This window comes from Oncorhynchus gorbuscha, linkage group LG12 (genome assembly GCF_021184085.1).
Source record: "Oncorhynchus gorbuscha isolate QuinsamMale2020 ecotype Even-year linkage group LG12, OgorEven_v1.0, whole genome shotgun sequence".
Classification (NCBI taxonomy): domain Eukaryota; kingdom Metazoa; phylum Chordata; class Actinopteri; order Salmoniformes; family Salmonidae; genus Oncorhynchus; species Oncorhynchus gorbuscha.
Window position 1 is genome coordinate 6,099,137 of NC_060184.1, and position 19,585 is coordinate 6,118,721.

At 44.8% G+C, this 19,585-nt stretch overlaps 1 protein-coding gene across 4 annotated transcripts in view; it reads left to right on the forward strand.

The window, feature by feature from the left end:
* Nucleotides 1-15,749, forward strand: part of LOC123990482 (feline leukemia virus subgroup C receptor-related protein 2-like) — a 53,184-nt gene extending 37,435 nt beyond the window's left edge. The window contains exons 7-11 of one of the 4 annotated variants that reach the window (XM_046291029.1): nucleotides 2,802-2,907; nucleotides 4,187-4,298; nucleotides 8,320-8,375; nucleotides 10,188-10,342; nucleotides 14,082-15,749. In XM_046291029.1, the coding sequence (XP_046146985.1) occupies nucleotides 2,802-2,907; nucleotides 4,187-4,298; nucleotides 8,320-8,375; nucleotides 10,188-10,280 (367 nt within the window). In that variant the 3' untranslated portion in view covers nucleotides 10,281-10,342; nucleotides 14,082-15,749. The remainder of the gene's footprint in view (nucleotides 1-2,801; nucleotides 2,908-4,186; nucleotides 4,299-8,319; nucleotides 8,376-10,187; nucleotides 10,343-14,081) is intronic. The other 3 variants (XM_046291032.1, XM_046291031.1, XM_046291030.1) reach the window with 3 other exon arrangements.
* Nucleotides 15,750-19,585: the final 3,836 nt, after the last annotated feature.

The window sequence follows — 19,585 nt, forward strand, 5'->3', positions numbered from 1 at the left end:
ACTGAGGCGTCTCCTTGTTGACTGAGGCGTCTCCTTGTTGACTGAGGCGTCTCCTTGTTGACTGAGGCGTCTCCTTGTTGACTGAGGCGTCTCCTTGTTGACTGAGGCGTCTCCTTGTTGACTGAGGCGTCTCCTTGTCTGACTGAGGCGTCTCCTTGTTGACTGAGGCGTCTCCTTGTTGACTGTGGCGTCTCCTTGTTGACTGTGGCGTCTCTAGGGTATCAATATACACGTGTCCTTGTTGACTGAGGCGTGTCCTTGTTGACTGAGGCGTGTCCTTGTTGACTGAGGCGTGTCCTTGTTGACTGAGGCGTGTCCTTGTTGACTGAGGCGTGTCCTTGTTGACTGAGGCGTGTCCTTGTTGACTGAGGCGTGTCCTTGTTGACTGAGGCGTGTCCTTGTTGACTGAGGCGTGTCCTTGTTGACTGAGGCGTGTCCTTGTTGACTGAGGCGTGTCCTTGTTGACTGAGGCGTGTCCTTGTTGACTGAGGCGTGTCCTTGTTGACTGAGGCGTGTCCTTGTTGACTGAGGCGTGTCCTTGTTGACTGAGGCGTGTCCTTGTTGACTGAGGCGTGTCCTTGTTGACTGAGGCGTGTCCTTGTTGACTGAGGCGTGTCCTTGTTGACTGAGGCGTGTCCTTGTTGACTGAGGCGTGTCCTTGTTGACTGTGGCGTCTCCTTGTTGACTGAGGCGTCTCTAGGGTATCAATATACACGTCTCCTCGTTGACTGTGGCGTCTCCTTGTTGACTGTGGCGTCTCTAGGGTATCAATATACACGTCTCCTCGTTGACTGTGGCCTCCCTTGTTGACTGTGGCGTCTCCTCGTTGACTGTGGCGTCTCCTTGTTGACTGTGGCGTCTCCTCGTTGACTGACTGTGGCGTCTCCTCGTTGACTGGCGTCTCTAGGGTATCAATATACGCGTCTCCTTGTTGACTGGCGTCTCCTTGTTGACTGGCGTCTCCTTGTTGACTGTGGCGTCTCCTTGTTGACTGTGGCGTCTCCTTGTTGACTGTGGCGTCTCCTTGTTGACTGTGGCGTCTCCTTGTTGACTGTGGCGTCTCCTTGTTGACTGAGGCGTCTCCTTGTTGACTGTGGCGTCTCCTTGTTGACTGTGGCGTCTCCTTGTTGACTGTGGCGTCTCCTCGTTGACTGTGGCGTCTCCTCGTTGACTGTGGCGTCTCCTCGTTGACTGTGGCGTCTCCGTTGACTGTGGCGTCTCCTGTTGACTGTGGCGTCTCCTCGTTGACTGTGGCGTCTCCTTGTTGACTGTGGCGTCTCTAGGGTATCAATATACACGTCTCCTTGTTGACTGAGGCGTCTCTAGGGTATCAATATACGTCTCCTCGTTGACTGTGGCGTCTCCTTGTTGACTGTGGCGTCTCCTCGTTGACTGTGGCGTCTCCTCGTTGACTGTGGCGTCTCCTCGTTGACTGTGGCGTCTCCTCGTTGACTGTGGCGTCTCCTCGTTGACTGTGGCGTCTCCTCGTTGACTGTGGCGTCTCCTCGTTGACTGTGGCGTCTCCTCGTTGACTGTGGCGTCTCTCGTTGACTGTGGCGTGTTGACTGAGGCGTCTCTCGTTGACTGTGGCGTCTCCTCGTTGACTGTGGCGTCTCCTCGTTGACTGTGGCGTCTCTCGTTGACTGTGGCGTCTCCTCGTTGACTGTGGCGTCTCCTGTTGACTGTGGCGTCTCTCGTTGACTGTGGCGTCTCCTCGTTGACTGTGGACGTCTCCTCGTTGACTGTGGCGTCTCCTCGTTGACTGTGGCGTCTCCTCGTTGACTGTGGCGTCTCCTCGTTGACTTGTGGCGTCTCGTTGACTTGTGGCGTCCTCGTTGACCACTTGTGGCGTCTCCTCGTTGACTGTGGCGTCTCTAGGGTATCAATATACACGTCTCCTTGTTGACTGAGGCGTCTCTAGGGTATCAATATACGTCTCCTCGTTGACTGTGGCGTCTCCTCGTTGACTGTGGCGTCTCCTTGTTGACTGTGGCGTCTCCTCGTTGACTGTGGCGTCTCCTCGTTGACTGTGGCGTCTCCTCGTTGACTGTGGCGTCTCTAGGGTATCAATATACACGTCTCCTTGTTGACTGTGGCGTCTCCTTGTTGACTGTGGCGTCTCCTTGTTGACTGGCGTCTCTAGGGTATCAATATGGCGTCTCCTCGTTGACTGTGGCGTCTCCTCGTTGACTGTGGCGTCTCCTCGTTGACTGTGGCGTCTCCTCGTTGACTGTGGCGTCTCCTCGTTGACTGTGGCGTCTCCTCGTTGACTGTGGCGTCTCCTCGTTGACTGTGGCGTCTCCTCGTTGACTGCGGCGTCTCCTCGTTGACTGTGGCGTCTCTAGGGTATCAATATACACGTCTCCTTGTTGACTGTGGCGTCTCCTTGTTGACTGTGGCGTCTCCTTGTTGACTGGCGTCTCTAGGGTATCAATATACACGTCTCCTCGTTGACTGTGGCGTCTCCTCGTTGACTGTGGCGTCTCCTCGTTGACTGTGGCGTCTCCTCGTTGACTGTGGCGTCTCCTTGTTGACTGTGGCGTCTCTAGGGTATCAATATATCCTGCCCTTCACCTTTAACCCAACTCCTCCCCTTCACCTTTAACCCGACTCCTCCCCTTCACCTTTAACCCGACTCCTCCCCTTCACCTTTAACCCGACTCCTCCCCTTCACCTTTAACCCGACTCCTCCCCTTCACCTTTAACCCGACTCCTCCCCTTCATCTACACCGATTTGAAGTATATTGAACAAGTGACTTCAATAAGGGATACAACACTGTGTGGTATTTCTATGTCTGTAGGTTCTTCATGACAGGCTACCTGCCCCTGGGCTTTGAGTTTGGTGTGGAGCTGACCTACCCCGAGTGTGAAGGCACCTCTTCAGGCCTGCTCAACTGCTCTGCACAGGTGAACACACAGCTGCTGCTTCTGACAGTTGTTGGCAGATCAAAGCTTTTCCATGGGATGATAGAGAACCATAACACAATCGAGAAATGTTGGTATGTTTGTGTATATATTGTGTTTGCGAAAATATACATGTGTCTGGCTGTCTAGACGCCTGGCTGTGTGCGTGCCTGGCTGTGTGCGTGCCTGGCTGTGTGCGTGCCTGGCTGTGTGCGTGCCTGGCTGTGTGCGTGCCTGGCTGTGTCTGTGTGCCTGGCTGTGTCTGTGTGCCTGGCTGTGTCTGTGTGCCTGGCTGTGTCTGTGTGCCTGGCTGTGTCTGTGTGCCTGGCTGTGTCTGTGTGCCTGGCTGTGTCTGTGTGCCTGGCTGTGTCTGTGTGCCTGGCTGTGTCTGTGTGCCTGGCTGTGTCTGTGTGCCTGGCTGTGTCTGTGTGCCTGGCTGTGTCTGTGTGCCTGGCTGTGTCTGTGTGCCTGGCTGTGTCTGTGTGCCTGGCTGTGTCTGTGTGCCTGGCTGTGTCTGTGTGCCTGGCTGTGTCTGTGTGCCTGGCTGGCTGTCTAGACGCCTGGCTGTGTGTCTGGCTGTGCGCCTGGCTGTGTGTCTGGCTGGCTGTCTAGACGCCTGGCTGTGTGTCTGGCTGTCTGTGTGTCTGGCTGTGTGTCTGGCTGGCTGTCTAGACGCCTGGCTGTGTGTCTGGCTGTCTGTGTGTCTGGCTGTGCGCCTGGCTGTGTGCCTGGCTGGCTGTGTGTCTGGCTGTGCGCCTGGCTGTGTGCCTGGCTGGCTGTCTAGACGCCTGGCTGTGTGTCTGGCTGTCTGTGTGTCTGGCTGTGCGCCTGGCTGTGTGCCTGGCTGGCTGTCCAGACGCCTGGCTGTGTGTCTGGCTGTCCAGACGCCTGGCTGTGTGTCTGGCTGTCCAGACGCCTGGCTGTGTGTCTGGCTGTCCAGACACCTGGCTGTGTGTCTGGCTGTCCAGACGCCTGGCTGTGTGTCTGGCTGTCTAGACGCCTGGCTGTGTGCCTGGCTGTGTGTGTGTTTGGCTGTCTAGATGCCTGGCTGGCTGTATGCCTGGCTGTCTGTATGCCTGGCTGTCTGTATGCCTGGCTGTCTGTATGCCTGGCTGTCTGTATGCCTGGCTGTCTGTATGCCTGGCTGTCTGTATGCCTGGCTGTCTGTATGCCTGGCTGTCTGTATGCCTGGCTGTCTGTATGCCTGGCTGTCTAGATGCCTGGCTGTCTAGATGCCTGGCTGGCTGCGTTTTTTCACTACAACCTGTCTCTCCCTATACAGGTGTTTGGTATCATCTTCACTATCTGCCAGGGGAAGATAACAGATAACTACGGGACGCTGGCAGGAAACATCTTCCTCTGTGTCTTCCTCTTCATCGGATCAGTCCTTACAGGTACGGACCCTTTGACATTGTTTACTTCAATAGACAGAGGGAGAAACGGATTGAAAAGGATGAGCACTGTAAAACACAGGTGACAAGCAGGTTTTCACTCCTCCCTTGTACTTGATTGATCTATTAAGGTCCGTGATTGGTCAGGAACTCCCCTCACCTGGTTGTCTAGGTCCCTGATTGGTCAGGAACTCCCCTCACCTGGTTGACTAGGTCCCTGATTGGTCAGGAACTCCCCTCACCTGGTTGACTAGGTCCCTGATTGGTCAGGAACTCCCCTCACCTGGTTGACTAGGTCCCTGATTGGTCAGGAACTCCCCTCACCTGGTTGACTAGGTCCCTGATTGGTCAGGAACTCCCCTCACCTGGTTGTTTATGACATATATTTGGAAACAAATTGAAAGGAAATGACAACCAGCAGAGACACAACCCTCCAACGAAGGTGTTTGACACCCCTGGTGTAGAATCTAGCTTAAAGGGGATTCAATCCCCAGACCGGACTCTATGCTAAGCCGAAGACGACTGTGTGGACCGGACTCTATGCTAAGCCGAAGACTACTGTGTGGACCGGACTCTATGCAAGGGCCAAAGACGACTGTGTGGACCGGACTCTATGCACGGGCCGAAGACGACTGTGTGGACCGGACTCTATGCGAAGCCGAAGACGACTGTGTGGACCGGACTCTATGCAAGGGCCGAAGACGACTGTGTGGACCGGACTCTATGCAAGGGCCGAAGACGACTGTGTGGACCGGACTCTATGCAAGGGCCGAAGACGACTGTGTGGACCGGACTCTATGCAAGGGCCGAAGATGACTGTGTGGACCACTAAGCTTTTGGGCTCCCGAGTGACGCAGCGGTCTATGGCACTGCATCTGTGCTTGAGGCGTCACTACAGGCACCCTGGTTTGATTCCAGGCTGTATCACAACCCGGCCGTGATTAGGAGTCCCATCGGCCCATCGTCTTCCGGGTTTGGCCTGGGTAGGCTGTCATTGTAAAATAAGAATTTGTTCTTAAAACTGACTTGTCTAGTTAAATAAAAGGTTTGATAAAAATGAAATAAGCCGATCTCTGGCAAACTCTCAGTCTTTTTATTATTAAAATATCAATAATATAAACCTTTTCAATTCACATTAGCAACGGGAACGTCACGAGCCGAGAGAGGGTTCTGATGACGTTCTTTCTTTGCAGCGTCACAGCTCAAAATGTACTTTAAATGTTACAATTAGCCACTAGCCTGTAGGCTAAGCATGTAAACTATTCAACTAGCTAGTTCCTAGCTCACTTTATGAAATAACATTGTCATGCATCTACCATATTATAGGCTAAATGCTAACGTCAGCCAATGTTCGATTGCTTTTCGGCCTACCTTAGAACAAAACATGCTAAATTTCATAAAGATCATGCAAATCATTACATTGTTGATTCACTGGGCAGTTGCTGCTCGCTTTTGCTTTAAAATAAATGGTGTTATGAAGATTCCCGTACTGCAATATCAGATTAAAAAAACTAAATAAATAAACCAAGTCTCTAAGGAAAATGTAGTAAAGTACATTTCAGATGTTTCAAAAACATTGCCCTGCTATTACCATTTATACTGTAGGAGTGTTGGCTCAACGAGACAATTCTGTTTACACTGTCCTGCTTGGAGGGGTGGAAACTGTCTAGCAAGTGTTGTGTGTGTGACCTTCGGAAGAAATTTGCAAATGTACATTTTTATGAATGTCTCAATCGAAATCTCCTTAACTCTCGTCAATGTGAAAAGAGCCTAAGCTCATGTACCTAGACCCTATTCACACTATGGTGCCGAATCCGATCTGAACCCTTCTGCTGACTCTGATTGCTCCTTTCCTACATGGTTCCAGCATCTATATATTGGATGTGTAACCAGGCCAGCACTGTGCAGCTCAGCTCAGTTGAGTGAAAAGGGTATCACTTCCTTTTTATGAAGAAAATAATAATAATTTCAGTCAGAGTGCAGTATTTTTTTAAATGTTGTATTTTATTTCACCTTTATTTAACCAGGTAGGCAAGTTGAGAACACCTTTATTTAACCAGGTAGGCTAGTTGAGAACACCTTTATTTAACCAGGTAGGCTAGTTGAGAACACCTTTATTTAACCAGGTAGTCTAGTTGAGAACACCTTTATTTAACCAGGTAGTCTAGTTGAGAACAAGTTCTCATTTACAACTGCGACCTGGCCAAGATAAAGCATAGCAGTGTGAACAGACAACAACACAGAGTTACACATGGAGTAAACAACACATAGTTACACGTGGAGTAAACAACACAGAGTTACACGTGGAGTAAACAACACAGAGTTACACGTGGAGTAAACAACACAGAGTTACACGTGGAGTAAACAACAACACAGAGTTACACGTGGAGTAAACAACAACACAGAGTTACACGTGGAGTAAACAACAACACATAGTTACACATGGAGTAAACAACAACACATAGTTACACATGGAGTAAACAACAACACATAGTTACACATGGAGTAAACAACAACACATAGTTACACATGGAGTAAACAACAACATAGTTACACATGGAGTAAACAACAACACATAGTTACACATGGAGTAAACAACAACACAGAGTTACACATGGAGTAAACAACAACAGAGTTACACATGGAGTAAACAACAACAGAGTTGCACATGGAGTAAACAACAACAACAGAGTTGCACATGGAGTAAACAACAACAACAGAGTTGCACATGGAGTAAACAACAACAGGGTTGCACATGGAGTAAACAACAACAGGGTTACACATGGAGTAAACAACAACAGGGTTACACATGGAGTAAACAACAACAGGGTTACACATGGAGTAAACAACAACAGGGTTACACATGGAGTAAACAACAACAGGGTTACACATGGAGTAAACAACAACACAGGGTTACACATGGAGTAAACAACAACACAGAGTTACACATGGAGTAAACAACAACAGAGTTACACATGGAGTAAACAATTAACAAGTCAATAACACAGTAGACAATAAGAGTCCATATACAATGTGTGCAAAAGGCATGAGGAGGTCGGCGAATAATTACAATTTAGCAGATTAACAGTATAACTGCAGTTATTCTGTAATAACCCCCCCAAAAAAAAAAAAACAACAACCCGCAGTTACTGCACTTTTACGGCATTTAATAAAAGAAATTCCCTCAGGGTTTATGTGTAGTCCGTAGTTAATGTTCAGTTAACGTGGGTTTTGTTACGGAGCAATAAGCTATTCCTGCAACAGGTCGAGGTCTTAGAATGTGTTTATGTCGTCGTGGTTACTGTGTAACATCCGAGCTGTATAATTTGAAGGTTTTACTACAAGCAGTAGCAGAAATGGCGTGTTGAGGTGCCGGGTATGTTTTCCCTATCTAGCTAGCTATTAAAACCCCCGGTGGGGAAGGCCCACCTCAGGGCCGTACTTCAACTGACAGAGAGAGAAAGCGTTAATACCCAGCTCCTCTGATCTTCACCATAAACTTCCCAATGGAGGTTACAATGTGCCACTAATTTAAAACAAAAAATATATATATATATTTGTGTGTACCAAATAGCACCCTATCTGGACTCTGGTCAAAAGTAGTGCACTCTATAGGGAATAGGGTGCCATTTGGGATGTAGCCATTGGCTACTGAAGTCCAGGGCTGAGAGACAACTCTAGACGACCTTTTGACCCGACTGTTATAATGATGGGATTTAAGGGCCCGTCTAGAGGGCTACTGTGTTACAAAGACATACATAATGACTACTACAGACCAGGGCTGAAGTCCACGTTCTCCTACATGAGAGCTCGGCTAGATGATTATGTTAATGAGGTGGGTCAGCCCAGCTGGCTACTGTGCAGTATTTAGGAACTGACTTCAGACTGTATTATGGTCTATCATTGTGTTAGTGGTGCCCCTAGTGGAAGCTGTACCTCACTGTCTTTTTGCAATGGAATATTCTGACATTTTGTTTAGCAACAGTATGTCGTCTTTCTAAAACATGTAGTTCTGTCTCTCCAGGCTTCATCAAGTCAGACCTGCAGAGACAGAAGGCTAACCAGTTGGCCAAGGCAGCTGTAAGTATGGGTAGATGTGGAGGGGATTAGGGCAGTGGGTGGTCCTCTCTCTGTGTGTGTGTGTGTGTGTGTGTGTGTGTGTGTGTGTGTGTGTGTGTGTGTGTGTGTGTGTGTGTGTGTGTGTGTGTGTGTGTGTGTGTGTGTGTGTGTGTGTGGGGAGGGGGGGGTTATTCTATCCTTGTTGGGACCTAAAAGGGCACAGGCTATTTTAAGTTTAGGGTTTAAGGGTTGGGTTTAAGGGTTGGGTTTAAGGGGTTAAGGGTTAGGGAAAATAGGATTTTGAATTTAAATTAATTTTAGGTCCAAACGAGGATAGAATGACTTTATTTTATTATTCTACCATTATTTAATAATGCAAGTCAGTTAAGAATCAATTATTATTTACAATGACGACCTAGGAACATAACGTGTGTGTGATATCCGCAGCTGAGTATTTCTGGTGTGCAGCATGCTCCCAAAGTCACCTAACAGTCTGTTGATGCTGCTCCTAGAATAACTTGTCTCCTCTTTTCTGTCTGATGTCCTGTCTTTGATGCTGTCTGTCTTTGATGCTGTCTGTCTTTGATGCTGTCTGTCTTTGATGCTGTCTGTCTTTGATGCTGCCTGTCTTTGATGCTGCCTGTCTTTGATGCTGCCTGTCTTTGATGCTGCCTGTCTCTGTGTCTGATGATGTCTGTCTCTGTGTCTGATGATGTCTGTCTCTGTGTCTGATGATGTCTGTCTCTGTCTCTGATGATGTCTGTCTCTGTCTCTGATGATGTCTGTCTCTGTCTCTGATGATGTCTGTCTCTGTCTCTGATGATGTCTGTCTCTGTCTCTGATGATGTCTGTCTCTGTCTCTGATGATGTCTGTCTCTGTCTCTGATGATGTCTGTCTCTGTCTCTGATGATGTCTGTCTCTGTCTCTGATGATGTCTGTCTCTGTCTCTGATGATGTCTGTCTCTGTCTCTGATGATGTCTGTCTCTGTCTCTGATGATGTCTGTCTCTGTCTCTGATGATGTCTGATGTCTGTCTCTGTCTCTGTGTCTGATGATGATGATGTCTGTCTATCTGTCTGTCTGATGATGATGTCTGTCTATCTGTTTGATGCTGTCTCTGTCTGTCTGTATTTGATGACTTCCTTCTGGAGAAAGAGTCGATCATACAGACTGATGCCGATTCCATTGTACACTAACCTCCAGTAACTGATATCGTCAGTTGTCATTATTATTTTTGATAATTCTATTGAGATTGAATCGGTTGGACCGCAGAATGTTGAATCGGTTGGACCGCAGAATGTTGAATCGGTTGGACCGCAGAATGTTGAATCGGTTGGACCGCAGAATGTTGAATCGGTTGGACCGCAGAATGTTGAATCGGTCAGTCTGTTGACGGGCAGATCTGAGAGAGGTGTTTTAAACCTCAATAGGAAAACCTGGTAAACTTAAGATAAAATAACGTTTTGGGAAAGAACCTTGTAACTCCGTTTTGGCCCCTTTTTAAAAATTGTTACAATGTATTGAAAGTAACTCGATGTAATCTGAACATTTCATGACTCTAGTCTAGAACCAACCACTCTAGAACCAACCACTCTAGAACCAATCACTCTAGAACCAACCACTCTAGAACCAACCACTCTAGAACCAAGGAAAATGTTTTCCAAAATAACCTCCTGACGTTTCATAAATGTATATGCATCAATGGTCAAACGTGGATGTTCTTTTCCTTTTTCCTGAAAATATGGTTTTAGACAGCGATGATAACAGCACTTTCCTATCCCCCCCTGACTGTAATATCAAGGTCAATTACAAATAAAGACCATCTGTTCCAGGAGGACGGACTGCTCTCTGGACAGCAGCAGGGCTACGGGGCCACGGCTCTAATCAAGAGACTGGACAGCCCTTCTGATTCTTCTCAGACTTGATCACTAACCCCCATCCCCCCCCTAACGCTTACACTCTTAGCTCGAACCTCAGACGAGCCAAGGTAGGGGCACAGCAAACCGAACCAACAATCACCACACGCTTCTCTGTCCACTATTCTCTTAAGGGTGAATCCTAACTTCCTGTTTAAATCAGATTAGAATGCAGTCTCTGCATTTTGACATTTGTGTATAAACAAGTGGAAGTTAGGATTCCCTCTTTTATCTGAACCTCTTTCACTTTTGACCAAAAAAGGGGTCGAGATTTCCTGGAAGTTTTTTTATTACTAAGATGTGTCTTTTCTAATTGGCTAAAAGTCATAGGAAGCTTTCTGGAAAAATGTTACATCTCAATCCTCTTTTCCCCTCACATCTCAATCCTCTTTTCCCCTCACATCTCAATCCTCTTTTCCCCTCACATCTCAATCCTCTTTTCCCCTCACATCTCAATCCTCTTTTCCCCTCACATCTCAATCCTCTTTTCCCCTCACATCTCAATCCTCTTTTCCCCTCACATCTCAATCCTCTTTTCCCCTCACATCTCAATCCTCTTTTCCCCTCACATCTCAATCCTCTTTTCCCTCACATCTCAATCCTCTTTTCCCCTCACATCTCATCTCAATCCTCTTTTCCCCTCACATCTCAATCCTCTTTTCCCCTCACATCTCAATCCTTTCTTTTCCCCTCACATCTCAATCCTCTTTTCCCCTCACATCTCAATCTCTCTTTTCCCTCACATCTCAATCCTCTTTTCCCCTCACATCTCAATCCTCTTTTCCCCTCACATCTCAATCCTCTTTTCCCCTCACATCTCAATCCTCTTTTCCTTCCATCTTCACTTTCCACCTCACGCTCCAGATTCCATGATTTATGCACAGCTTCTGATCATTTCACCTGTTCGTTGTATCTCTTTAGTATAATAGGATGTGTGTAGTATCTCTGTAGTATAATAGGATGTGTGTAGTATCTCTTTAGTATAATAGGATGTATGTAGTATCTCTTTAGTATAATAGGATGTATGTAGTATCTCTTTAGTATAATAGGATGTATGTAGTATCTCTTTAGTATAATAGGATGTACAATAGGATGTGTGTAGTATCTCTTTAGTATAATAGGATGTATGTAGTATCTCTTTAGTATAATAGGATGTACAATAGGATGTGTGTAGTATCTCTGTAGTATAATAGGATGTGTGTAGTATCTCTTTAGTATAATAGGATGTATGTAGTATCTCTTTAGTATAATAGGATGTATGTAGTATCTCTTTAGTATAATAGGATGTATGTAGTATCTCTTTAGTATAATAGGATGTACAATAGGATGTGTGTAGTATCTCTTTAGTACAATAGGATGTGTGTAGTATCTCTTTAGTACAATAGGATGTGTGTAGTATCTCTTTAGTATAATAGGATGTGTGTAGTATCTCTTTAGTATAATAGGATGTACAATAGGATGTGTGTAGTATCTCTTTAGTATAATAGGATGTATAATAGGATGTGTGTAGTATCTCTTTAGTATAATAGGATGTATGTAGTATCTCTTTAGTATAATAGGATGTATGTAGTATCTCTTTAGTATAATAGGATGTATGTAGTATCTCTTTAGTATAATAGGATGTACAATAGGATGTGTGTAGTATCTCTTTAGTACAATAGGATGTATGTAGTATCTCTTTAGTACAATAGGATGTATGTAGTATCTCTTTAGTATAATAGGATGTGTGTAGTATCTCTTTAGTATAATAGGATGTATGTAGTATCTCTTTAGTATAATAGGATGTATGTAGTATCTCTTTAGTATAATAGGATGTATGTAGTATCTCTTTAGTATAATAGGATGTACAATAGGATGTGTGTAGTATCTCTGTAGTATAATAGGATGTGTGTAGTATCTCTTTAGTATAATAGGATGTATGTAGTATCTCTTTAGTATAATAGGATGTATGTATCTCTTTAGTATCTCTTTAGTATAATAGGATGTATGTAGTATCTCTTTAGTATAATAGGATGTACAATAGGATGTGTGTAGTATCTCTTTAGTACAATAGGATGTGTGTAGTATCTCTTTAGTACAATAGGATGTGTGTAGTATCTCTTTAGTATAATAGGATGTGTGTAGTATCTCTTTAGTATAATAGGATGTACAATAGGATGTGTGTAGTATCTCTGTAGTATAATAGGATGTGTGTAGTATCTCTTTAGTATAATAGGATGTATGTAGTATCTCTTTAGTATAATAGGATGTATGTAGTATCTCTTTAGTATAATAGGATGTATGTAGTATCTCTTTAGTATAATAGGATGTATGTAGTATCTCTTTAGTATAATAGGATGTGTGTAGTATCTCTGTAGTATAATAGGATGTACAATAGGATGTGTGTAGTATCTCTTTAGTATAATAGGATGTATGTAGTATCTCTGTAGTATAATAGGATGTATGTAGTATCTCTGTAGTATAATAGGATGTGTGTAGTATCTCTTTAGTATAATAGGATGTGTGTAGTATCTCTGTAGTATAATAGGATGTATGTAGTATCTCTGTAGTATAATAGGATGTGTGTAGTATCTCTGTAGTATAATAGGATGTGTGTAGTATCTCTGTAGTATAATAGGATGTGTGTAGTATCTCTGTAGTATAATAGGATGTGTGTAGTATCTCTTGAGGATAATATGATGTGTGTAGTATCTCTGTAGTATAATAGGATGTGTGTAGTATCTCTGTAGTATAATAGGATGTGTGTAGTATCTCTGTAGTATAATAGGATGTATGTAGTATCTCTGTAGTATAATAGGATGTATGTAGTATCTCTGTAGTATAATAGGATGTGTGTAGTATCTCTGTAGTATAATAGGATGTGTGTAGTATCTCTTTAGTATAATAGGATGTGTGTAGTATCTCTGTAGTATAATAGGATGTGTGTAGTATCTCTGTAGTATAATAGGATGTGTGTAGTATCTCTGTAGTATAATAGGATGTGTGTAGTATCTCTTGAGGATAATAGGATGTGTGTAGTATCTCTGTAGTATAATAGGATGTGTGTAGTATCTCTTGAGGATAATAGGATGTGTGTAGTATCTCTGTAGTATAATAGGATGTGTGTAGTATCTCTGTAGTATAATAGGATGTGTGTAGTATCTCTGTAGTATAATAGGATGTATGTAGTATCTCTGTAGTATAATAGGATGTGTGTAGTATCTCTTGAGGATAATAGGATGTGTGTAGTATCTCTGTAGTATAATAGGATGTATGTAGTATCTCTGTAGTATAATAGGATGTGTGTAGTATCTCTTGAGGATAATAGGATGTGTGTAGTATCTCTGTAGTATAATAGGATGTGTGTAGTATCTCTGTAGTATAATAGGATGTGTGTAGTATCTCTGTAGTATAATAGGATGTGTGTAGTATCTCTTGAGGATAATAGGATGTGTGTGGTAACTCATGTTTGTGTAGTTGGGTCTATAAATACACTGAGTGGACAAAACATTAAGAACACCATCATAATATTGAGTTGCGCCCCCTTTTGTCCGGTGTTCCTAATGTTTTGTACACCCAGTGTACATTCCATTTTATGTAGCATATTATGTTTATTGGTATTTTAGTTTTTCCGTTATGTTGCCACGGATACTAAAACAGTTGGTCTACTTGCTCTTGTAATAATATTAGATGCAAAATTCTAGTTTCGAGGGGGGAAAAAGTTCAGTTTCCATAAATCCTGGTTGTGAGATTCCTGGAAATGTTAGGAAAGAACTTTGCAACCCATGGTCTTAGGCTGGAACGTGATTGACAAATTGTTTTGATTGACAGGTCCCTTCAGATCCCGAGGACGGGACCCTCCCTGCCTCCGCAGTCCTCGAAGGAACCAGGTTTTAGAGACGGACGATCTGCTACACACACACACACACACACACACACACACACACACACACACACACACACACACACACACACACACACACACACACACACACACACACACACACACACACACACACACAGTAAATCACCAGCATCTCCCACCCTGTGGAATGTGAAGTTTAGGGGAGGAGCACAATGAGGAAGTGTTTGACCACTTCCCTTTAACACTGTCCAAAAAGACATATTATTTCTGTGTAATTTCTAGATGTGCCATATCTAATCTACAAAATGTTTACTGTCCAAAATTAGCACAAATAATACTGTCGTTCTACAGTATACACTGAGTATAGAAAACATGAACACCCGCTCTTTCCTTGACAGACTGACCAGGTGAAAGATATGATCCCTTATTGATGTCACTTGTTAAATCCACTTCAATGAAAGAAGTGAAAAGTGAAAGAAGGATTCTTCAGACATGGATTGTGTGTGTGTGCCATTCAGACAGTGAATGGGCAAGACAAAATATGTATGTGCCTTTGAACAGTGTATGGTAGTAGATGGCAGGTGTACCGGTTTGTGTCAAGAACTGCAACGCTGCTGGGTTTTTCCAAGCTCAACGGTTTCCTGTGTGTATCATGAATGGTCCACCACCCAAAGGACATCCAGCCAACTTGACACAACTGTGAGAAGCATTGGAGTCGCCATGGGCCAGCATCCCCGCGGAACGCTTTCGACACCTTGTAGAGTCCATGCCCCGAAGAATTTGAGGCGTTTCTGAGGGCGAAAGAGGGGGTGCTAGCCTCAAAGTATTATTTAGGTTTTTTTTTTTTTGACCAAATCTAAAGTTTTGAGGATCCAGACACTATTTTTTATTTTATATATTTTTTACTAACCCCAATCCTCGTTGTGCAGTACGGAGGCTCTGGAGGGGGGGACACATGTGACAAAAAACATCCAAATGGGTCCTTTTAGAAATCGTTAGACGTTGTACGGATGAAATTGTATCATTCTGAACTTTTATCCAATACATTATATTTAATTTTGTAGCGACTGAAGCGTCACTTCTTCGTTCATTCTAGCAGCAGACTGACTATACAGAGAACGGAACAGCTGGATGGAGGAAATGGAATATAACGTCTGCGGATAAAGTTCGGGAAGGACACAATGTCACGTGTAAAGACCTGCAGCTCTATACTGAGCGCCGTTTCCATTTCTAAAAGGACGTTTTTGGAGCGTGTTGTTGTTTTTGTTTTTCAGAGCCTCCCCCCGTACTACACAACGAGGAAGTGAATCGCAGGTGTGGGTAATTTTCTCAAAAACAAATGTAAGAATATAGACTTAGTTGTAAAAAAATATATATAAATATAATTGTCCTTTTTAAGGTTTCAGTTGCATGGAAGCATTACTAAAACTACCACAAAGACATGTGACATCAGTTTTCAATATGTAGTCATTGAGGTTGATTGTTTTTGCTAATCTTTTGTCGTTAACTTGTATTTTTTTGTATTAATCTTTGAAAGAATGCACAAATATCTTGGATAAATGTTTTTTTTACAAATACTGATTTGATTGTAAAATGAGCAATTGATGACGTAATAAAAAACAGCTGGGAAGGTGCGTTATGTTGTCGTGTCAACACTAATAAAGGGCAGAGTATTTTTGTAGTATCATTTTATACTACCTGTATCTATAAAGTGATTTCCCTCCACTGTCACTTTAACAGTCCGTGTTGTTCTGTAAATGTCACATCTATTTAACAAGCAGGTCTGTTTGTTGAAATAAAGAATGGTTTCCTAAAGGTATTTGAGCGATTTTCAATGTTGAATCTGTAACTGTTTTCCTCATCGTCACATCCTGCTAGCGTAGCATGCCCACTGTCAGACTGGCCCTTTTTACAGAGCACAACTTCCTCATAGATGACGTCACATCCTGCTAGCATAGCATGCCCAATGTCAGACTGGCCCTTTTTACAGAGCGCACTTACCTCCATAGACACTAGGTGGCGACATTATCAAGAATTCTATGAACCAATATTTAGTTTTTTTTTTTTTTTTCTCCAAGCAGCATGGGCCAATGATGAAACCACATCACTGACATCGTGCAGTAAGTCGCGGCGAGGGTAGTTGTGAGCGTTTGACATCGTCGTCCACAGTGCAGTGACTTGACGGGAGAGATGCTACGAATGTGGAGGAAGTTGATGTCAACTGACAGCATATGATTTCAATGGCGTTGCGCTCATCTGATTTGTGCAGTGTTGCGTGATGCTTAAGTCCAGCCGCCTCAGGACTGATTCCATCTCCTATTTTGGCTCTTCTCATATATCGGCACCCCTGTCACACACACAAAAATAAAGGATTTACACTGGGAGAGGAGCTACGTGGTGGAGGGCCTGGACTGGCATGGCGCAGAGCCAGATAGAGCTCTGTGTTGCCTGTTCAAACAGTGGCATGGATGGTGCTGGTTAAGGGCTGTACTGTAATGTACACACAATACACGGCACTCACTATACATCACTCACTATACGGCACACTACAGGGCACTCACGACACGGCACTCTCTACACATCACTCACTACACATCACACACTACATGGCACACTACAGGGCACTCACTACACATCACTCACTACACATCACTCACTACACGGCACTCACTACACATCACACACTACACGGCACTCACTATACATCACTCACGACACGGCACACTACAGGGCACTCACTACACATCACACACTACACATCACACACTATACATCACTCACTACACATCACTCACTACACATCACTCACTACACATCACACACTACACGGCACTCACTACACATCACACACTACACGGCACTCACTACACATCACACACTACACGGCACTTACTACACATCACTCACTACACGGCACACTACATTACACTCACTACACATCACTCACTACACGGCACTCACTACACAGCACTCACTACTAGAGAGGGAGGGAGGGGAAGACAGAGGTAGGGAAGAGGAGAAAGTGGGGCTGAGAGGAAGGGAAAGAGGTGTCTAGAGAGAAGGAGACAGAGGGGCTGAGAGGAAGGGAAAGACGTGTCTAGAGAGGAGACAGAGGGGCTGAGAGGAAGGGAAAGACGTGTCTAGAGAGAAGGAGGAGACAGAGGGGCTGAGAGGAAGGGAAAGAGGTGTCTAGAGAGAAGGAGACAGAGGGGCTGAGAGGAAGGGAAAGACGTGTCTAGAGAGGAGGAGACAGAGGGGCTGAGAGGAAGGGAAAGACGTGTCTAGAGAGAAGGAGACAGAGGGGCTGAGAGGAAGGGAAAGAGGTGTCTAGAGAGAAGGAGGAGACAGAGGGGCTGAGAGGAAGGGAAAGAGGTGTCTAGAGAGAAGGAGGAGACAGAGGGGCTGAGAGGAAGGGAAAGAGGTGTCTAGAGAGAAGGAGGAGACAGAGGGGCTGAGAGGAAGGGAAAGAGGTGTCTAGAGAGAAGGAGGAGACAGAGGGGCTGAGAGGAAGGGAAAGAGGTGTCTAGAGAGAAGGAGGAGACAGAGGGGCTGAGAGGAAGGGAAAGAGGTGTCTAGAGAGAAGGAGACAGAGGGGCTGAGAGGAAGGGAAAGACGTGTCTAGAGAGAAGGAGACAGGGGCTGAGAGGAAGGGAAAGACGTGTCTAGAGAGAAGGAGGAGACAGAGGGGCTGAATAAATAATAAACATTAGGTGGATGTGTACATGTAATCACACATAATGGACAAGTTGTATTGTATTTACATCTCCCGCTCTGAGACATCCTCGGAGAGTGGGGTCATGGCCAGGGTCTGAACCTGGAGCATTTAGAGCTAGGTACCTTGCTCAAAGGCACATCGGCAGTTTTTTTCCCCCACCTGGTCGTTTTGGAGATTTGAAGCAACCTTTCGGGTTACTGCCCCCAACGCGCTCTTAACCGCTACCCGCAACCCTTAATTAATGATTAGAAATGTAAAATCTCATCAACACAATATTGGTCATGTAGACTGAATGTTCTGAGCCAGGGGATGGTGCTACACAGGTAACTGTTACGACATGAGGATACAAAAGAGAGAGAGAGATGGAGAGAGATTGAGATGGAGAGAGATAAAGAGAGACAGAGAGTGAGAGATTGAGAGACATGGAGAGAGAGAGATGAAGAGAGACAGAGAGAGAGAGAGAGACATGGAGAGATTGAGAGACATGAGAGAGAGAGAGAGAGAGATGAAGAGAGATGGAGAGAGTGAGAGATTGAGAGACATGGAGAGAGAGAGAGAGAGACGAAGAGAGATGGAGAGAGAGATGGAGAGACATAGTGGTTTCTCATCAACAGTGCTGTTGAATGCAGGTACCCTTTATTGAGAAACAAAGCTTTGCCAGCTGGTCTCATCAAAGGTTTTCGTTATTATCTCAATGATGTACCGTTGTTCGATCATTTAACCTACACTGTGTGTGTGAACGGGTTGTACTTCAGTACAGTATTGAAAAAATAACCCCACCAACAAAAACATCACTGGTACTCAGGACCTCAAGCATTTGATGCCAAAAGTGTTCAACCAAACTATGATATCAACCATTTTGTTACGAGAGCTGATTGAAATGTAGACTCTCTGTGTCGTGTAGACTCTCTCTCTGTGTCGTGTAGACTCTCTGTGTCGTGTAGACTCTCTCTCTGTGTCGTGTAGACTCTCTCTCTGTGTCGTGTAGACTCTCTCTCTGTGTCGTGTAGACTCTCTCTCTGTGTCGTGTAGACTCTCTCTCTGTGTCGTGTAGACTCTCTCTCTGTGTCGTGTAGACTCTCTGTGTCGTGTAGACTCTCTCTCTGTGTTGTGTAGACTCTCTGTGTCGTGTAGACTCTCTGTGTTGTGTAGACTCTCTCTCTGTGTCGTGTAGACTCTGTGTCATGTAGACTCTCTGTGTTGTGTAGACTCTCTGAGTCGTGTAGACTCTCTGTGTTGTGTAGACTCTCTCTCTGTGTTGTGTAGACTCTCTGTGTCGTGTAGACTCTCTGTGTTGTGTAGACTCTCTCTCTGTGTCGTGTAGACTCTGTGTCGTGTAGATTCTCTGTGTCGTGTAGACTCTGAGTCGTGTAGACTCTCTGTGTTGTGTAGACTCTCTGAGTCGTGTAGACTCTCTGAGTCGTGTAGACTCTCTGTGTCGTGTAGACTCTCTGTGTTGTGTAGACTCTCTGTGTTGTGTAGACTCTCTGTGTTGTGTAGACTCTCTGTGTCGTGTAGACTCTCTGTGTCGTGTAGACTCTCTGTGTTGTGTAGACTCTCTGTGTCGTGTAGACTCTCTGTGTCGTGTAGACTCTCTCTCTGTGTCGTGTAGACTCTCTCTCTGTGTCGTGTAGACTCTGTGTCGTGTAGACTCTCTGAGTCGTGTAGACTCTCTGTGTCATGTAGACTCTCTCTCTGTGTCGTGTAGACTCTCTCTCTGTGTCGTGTAGACTCTCTGTGTCATGTAGACTCTCT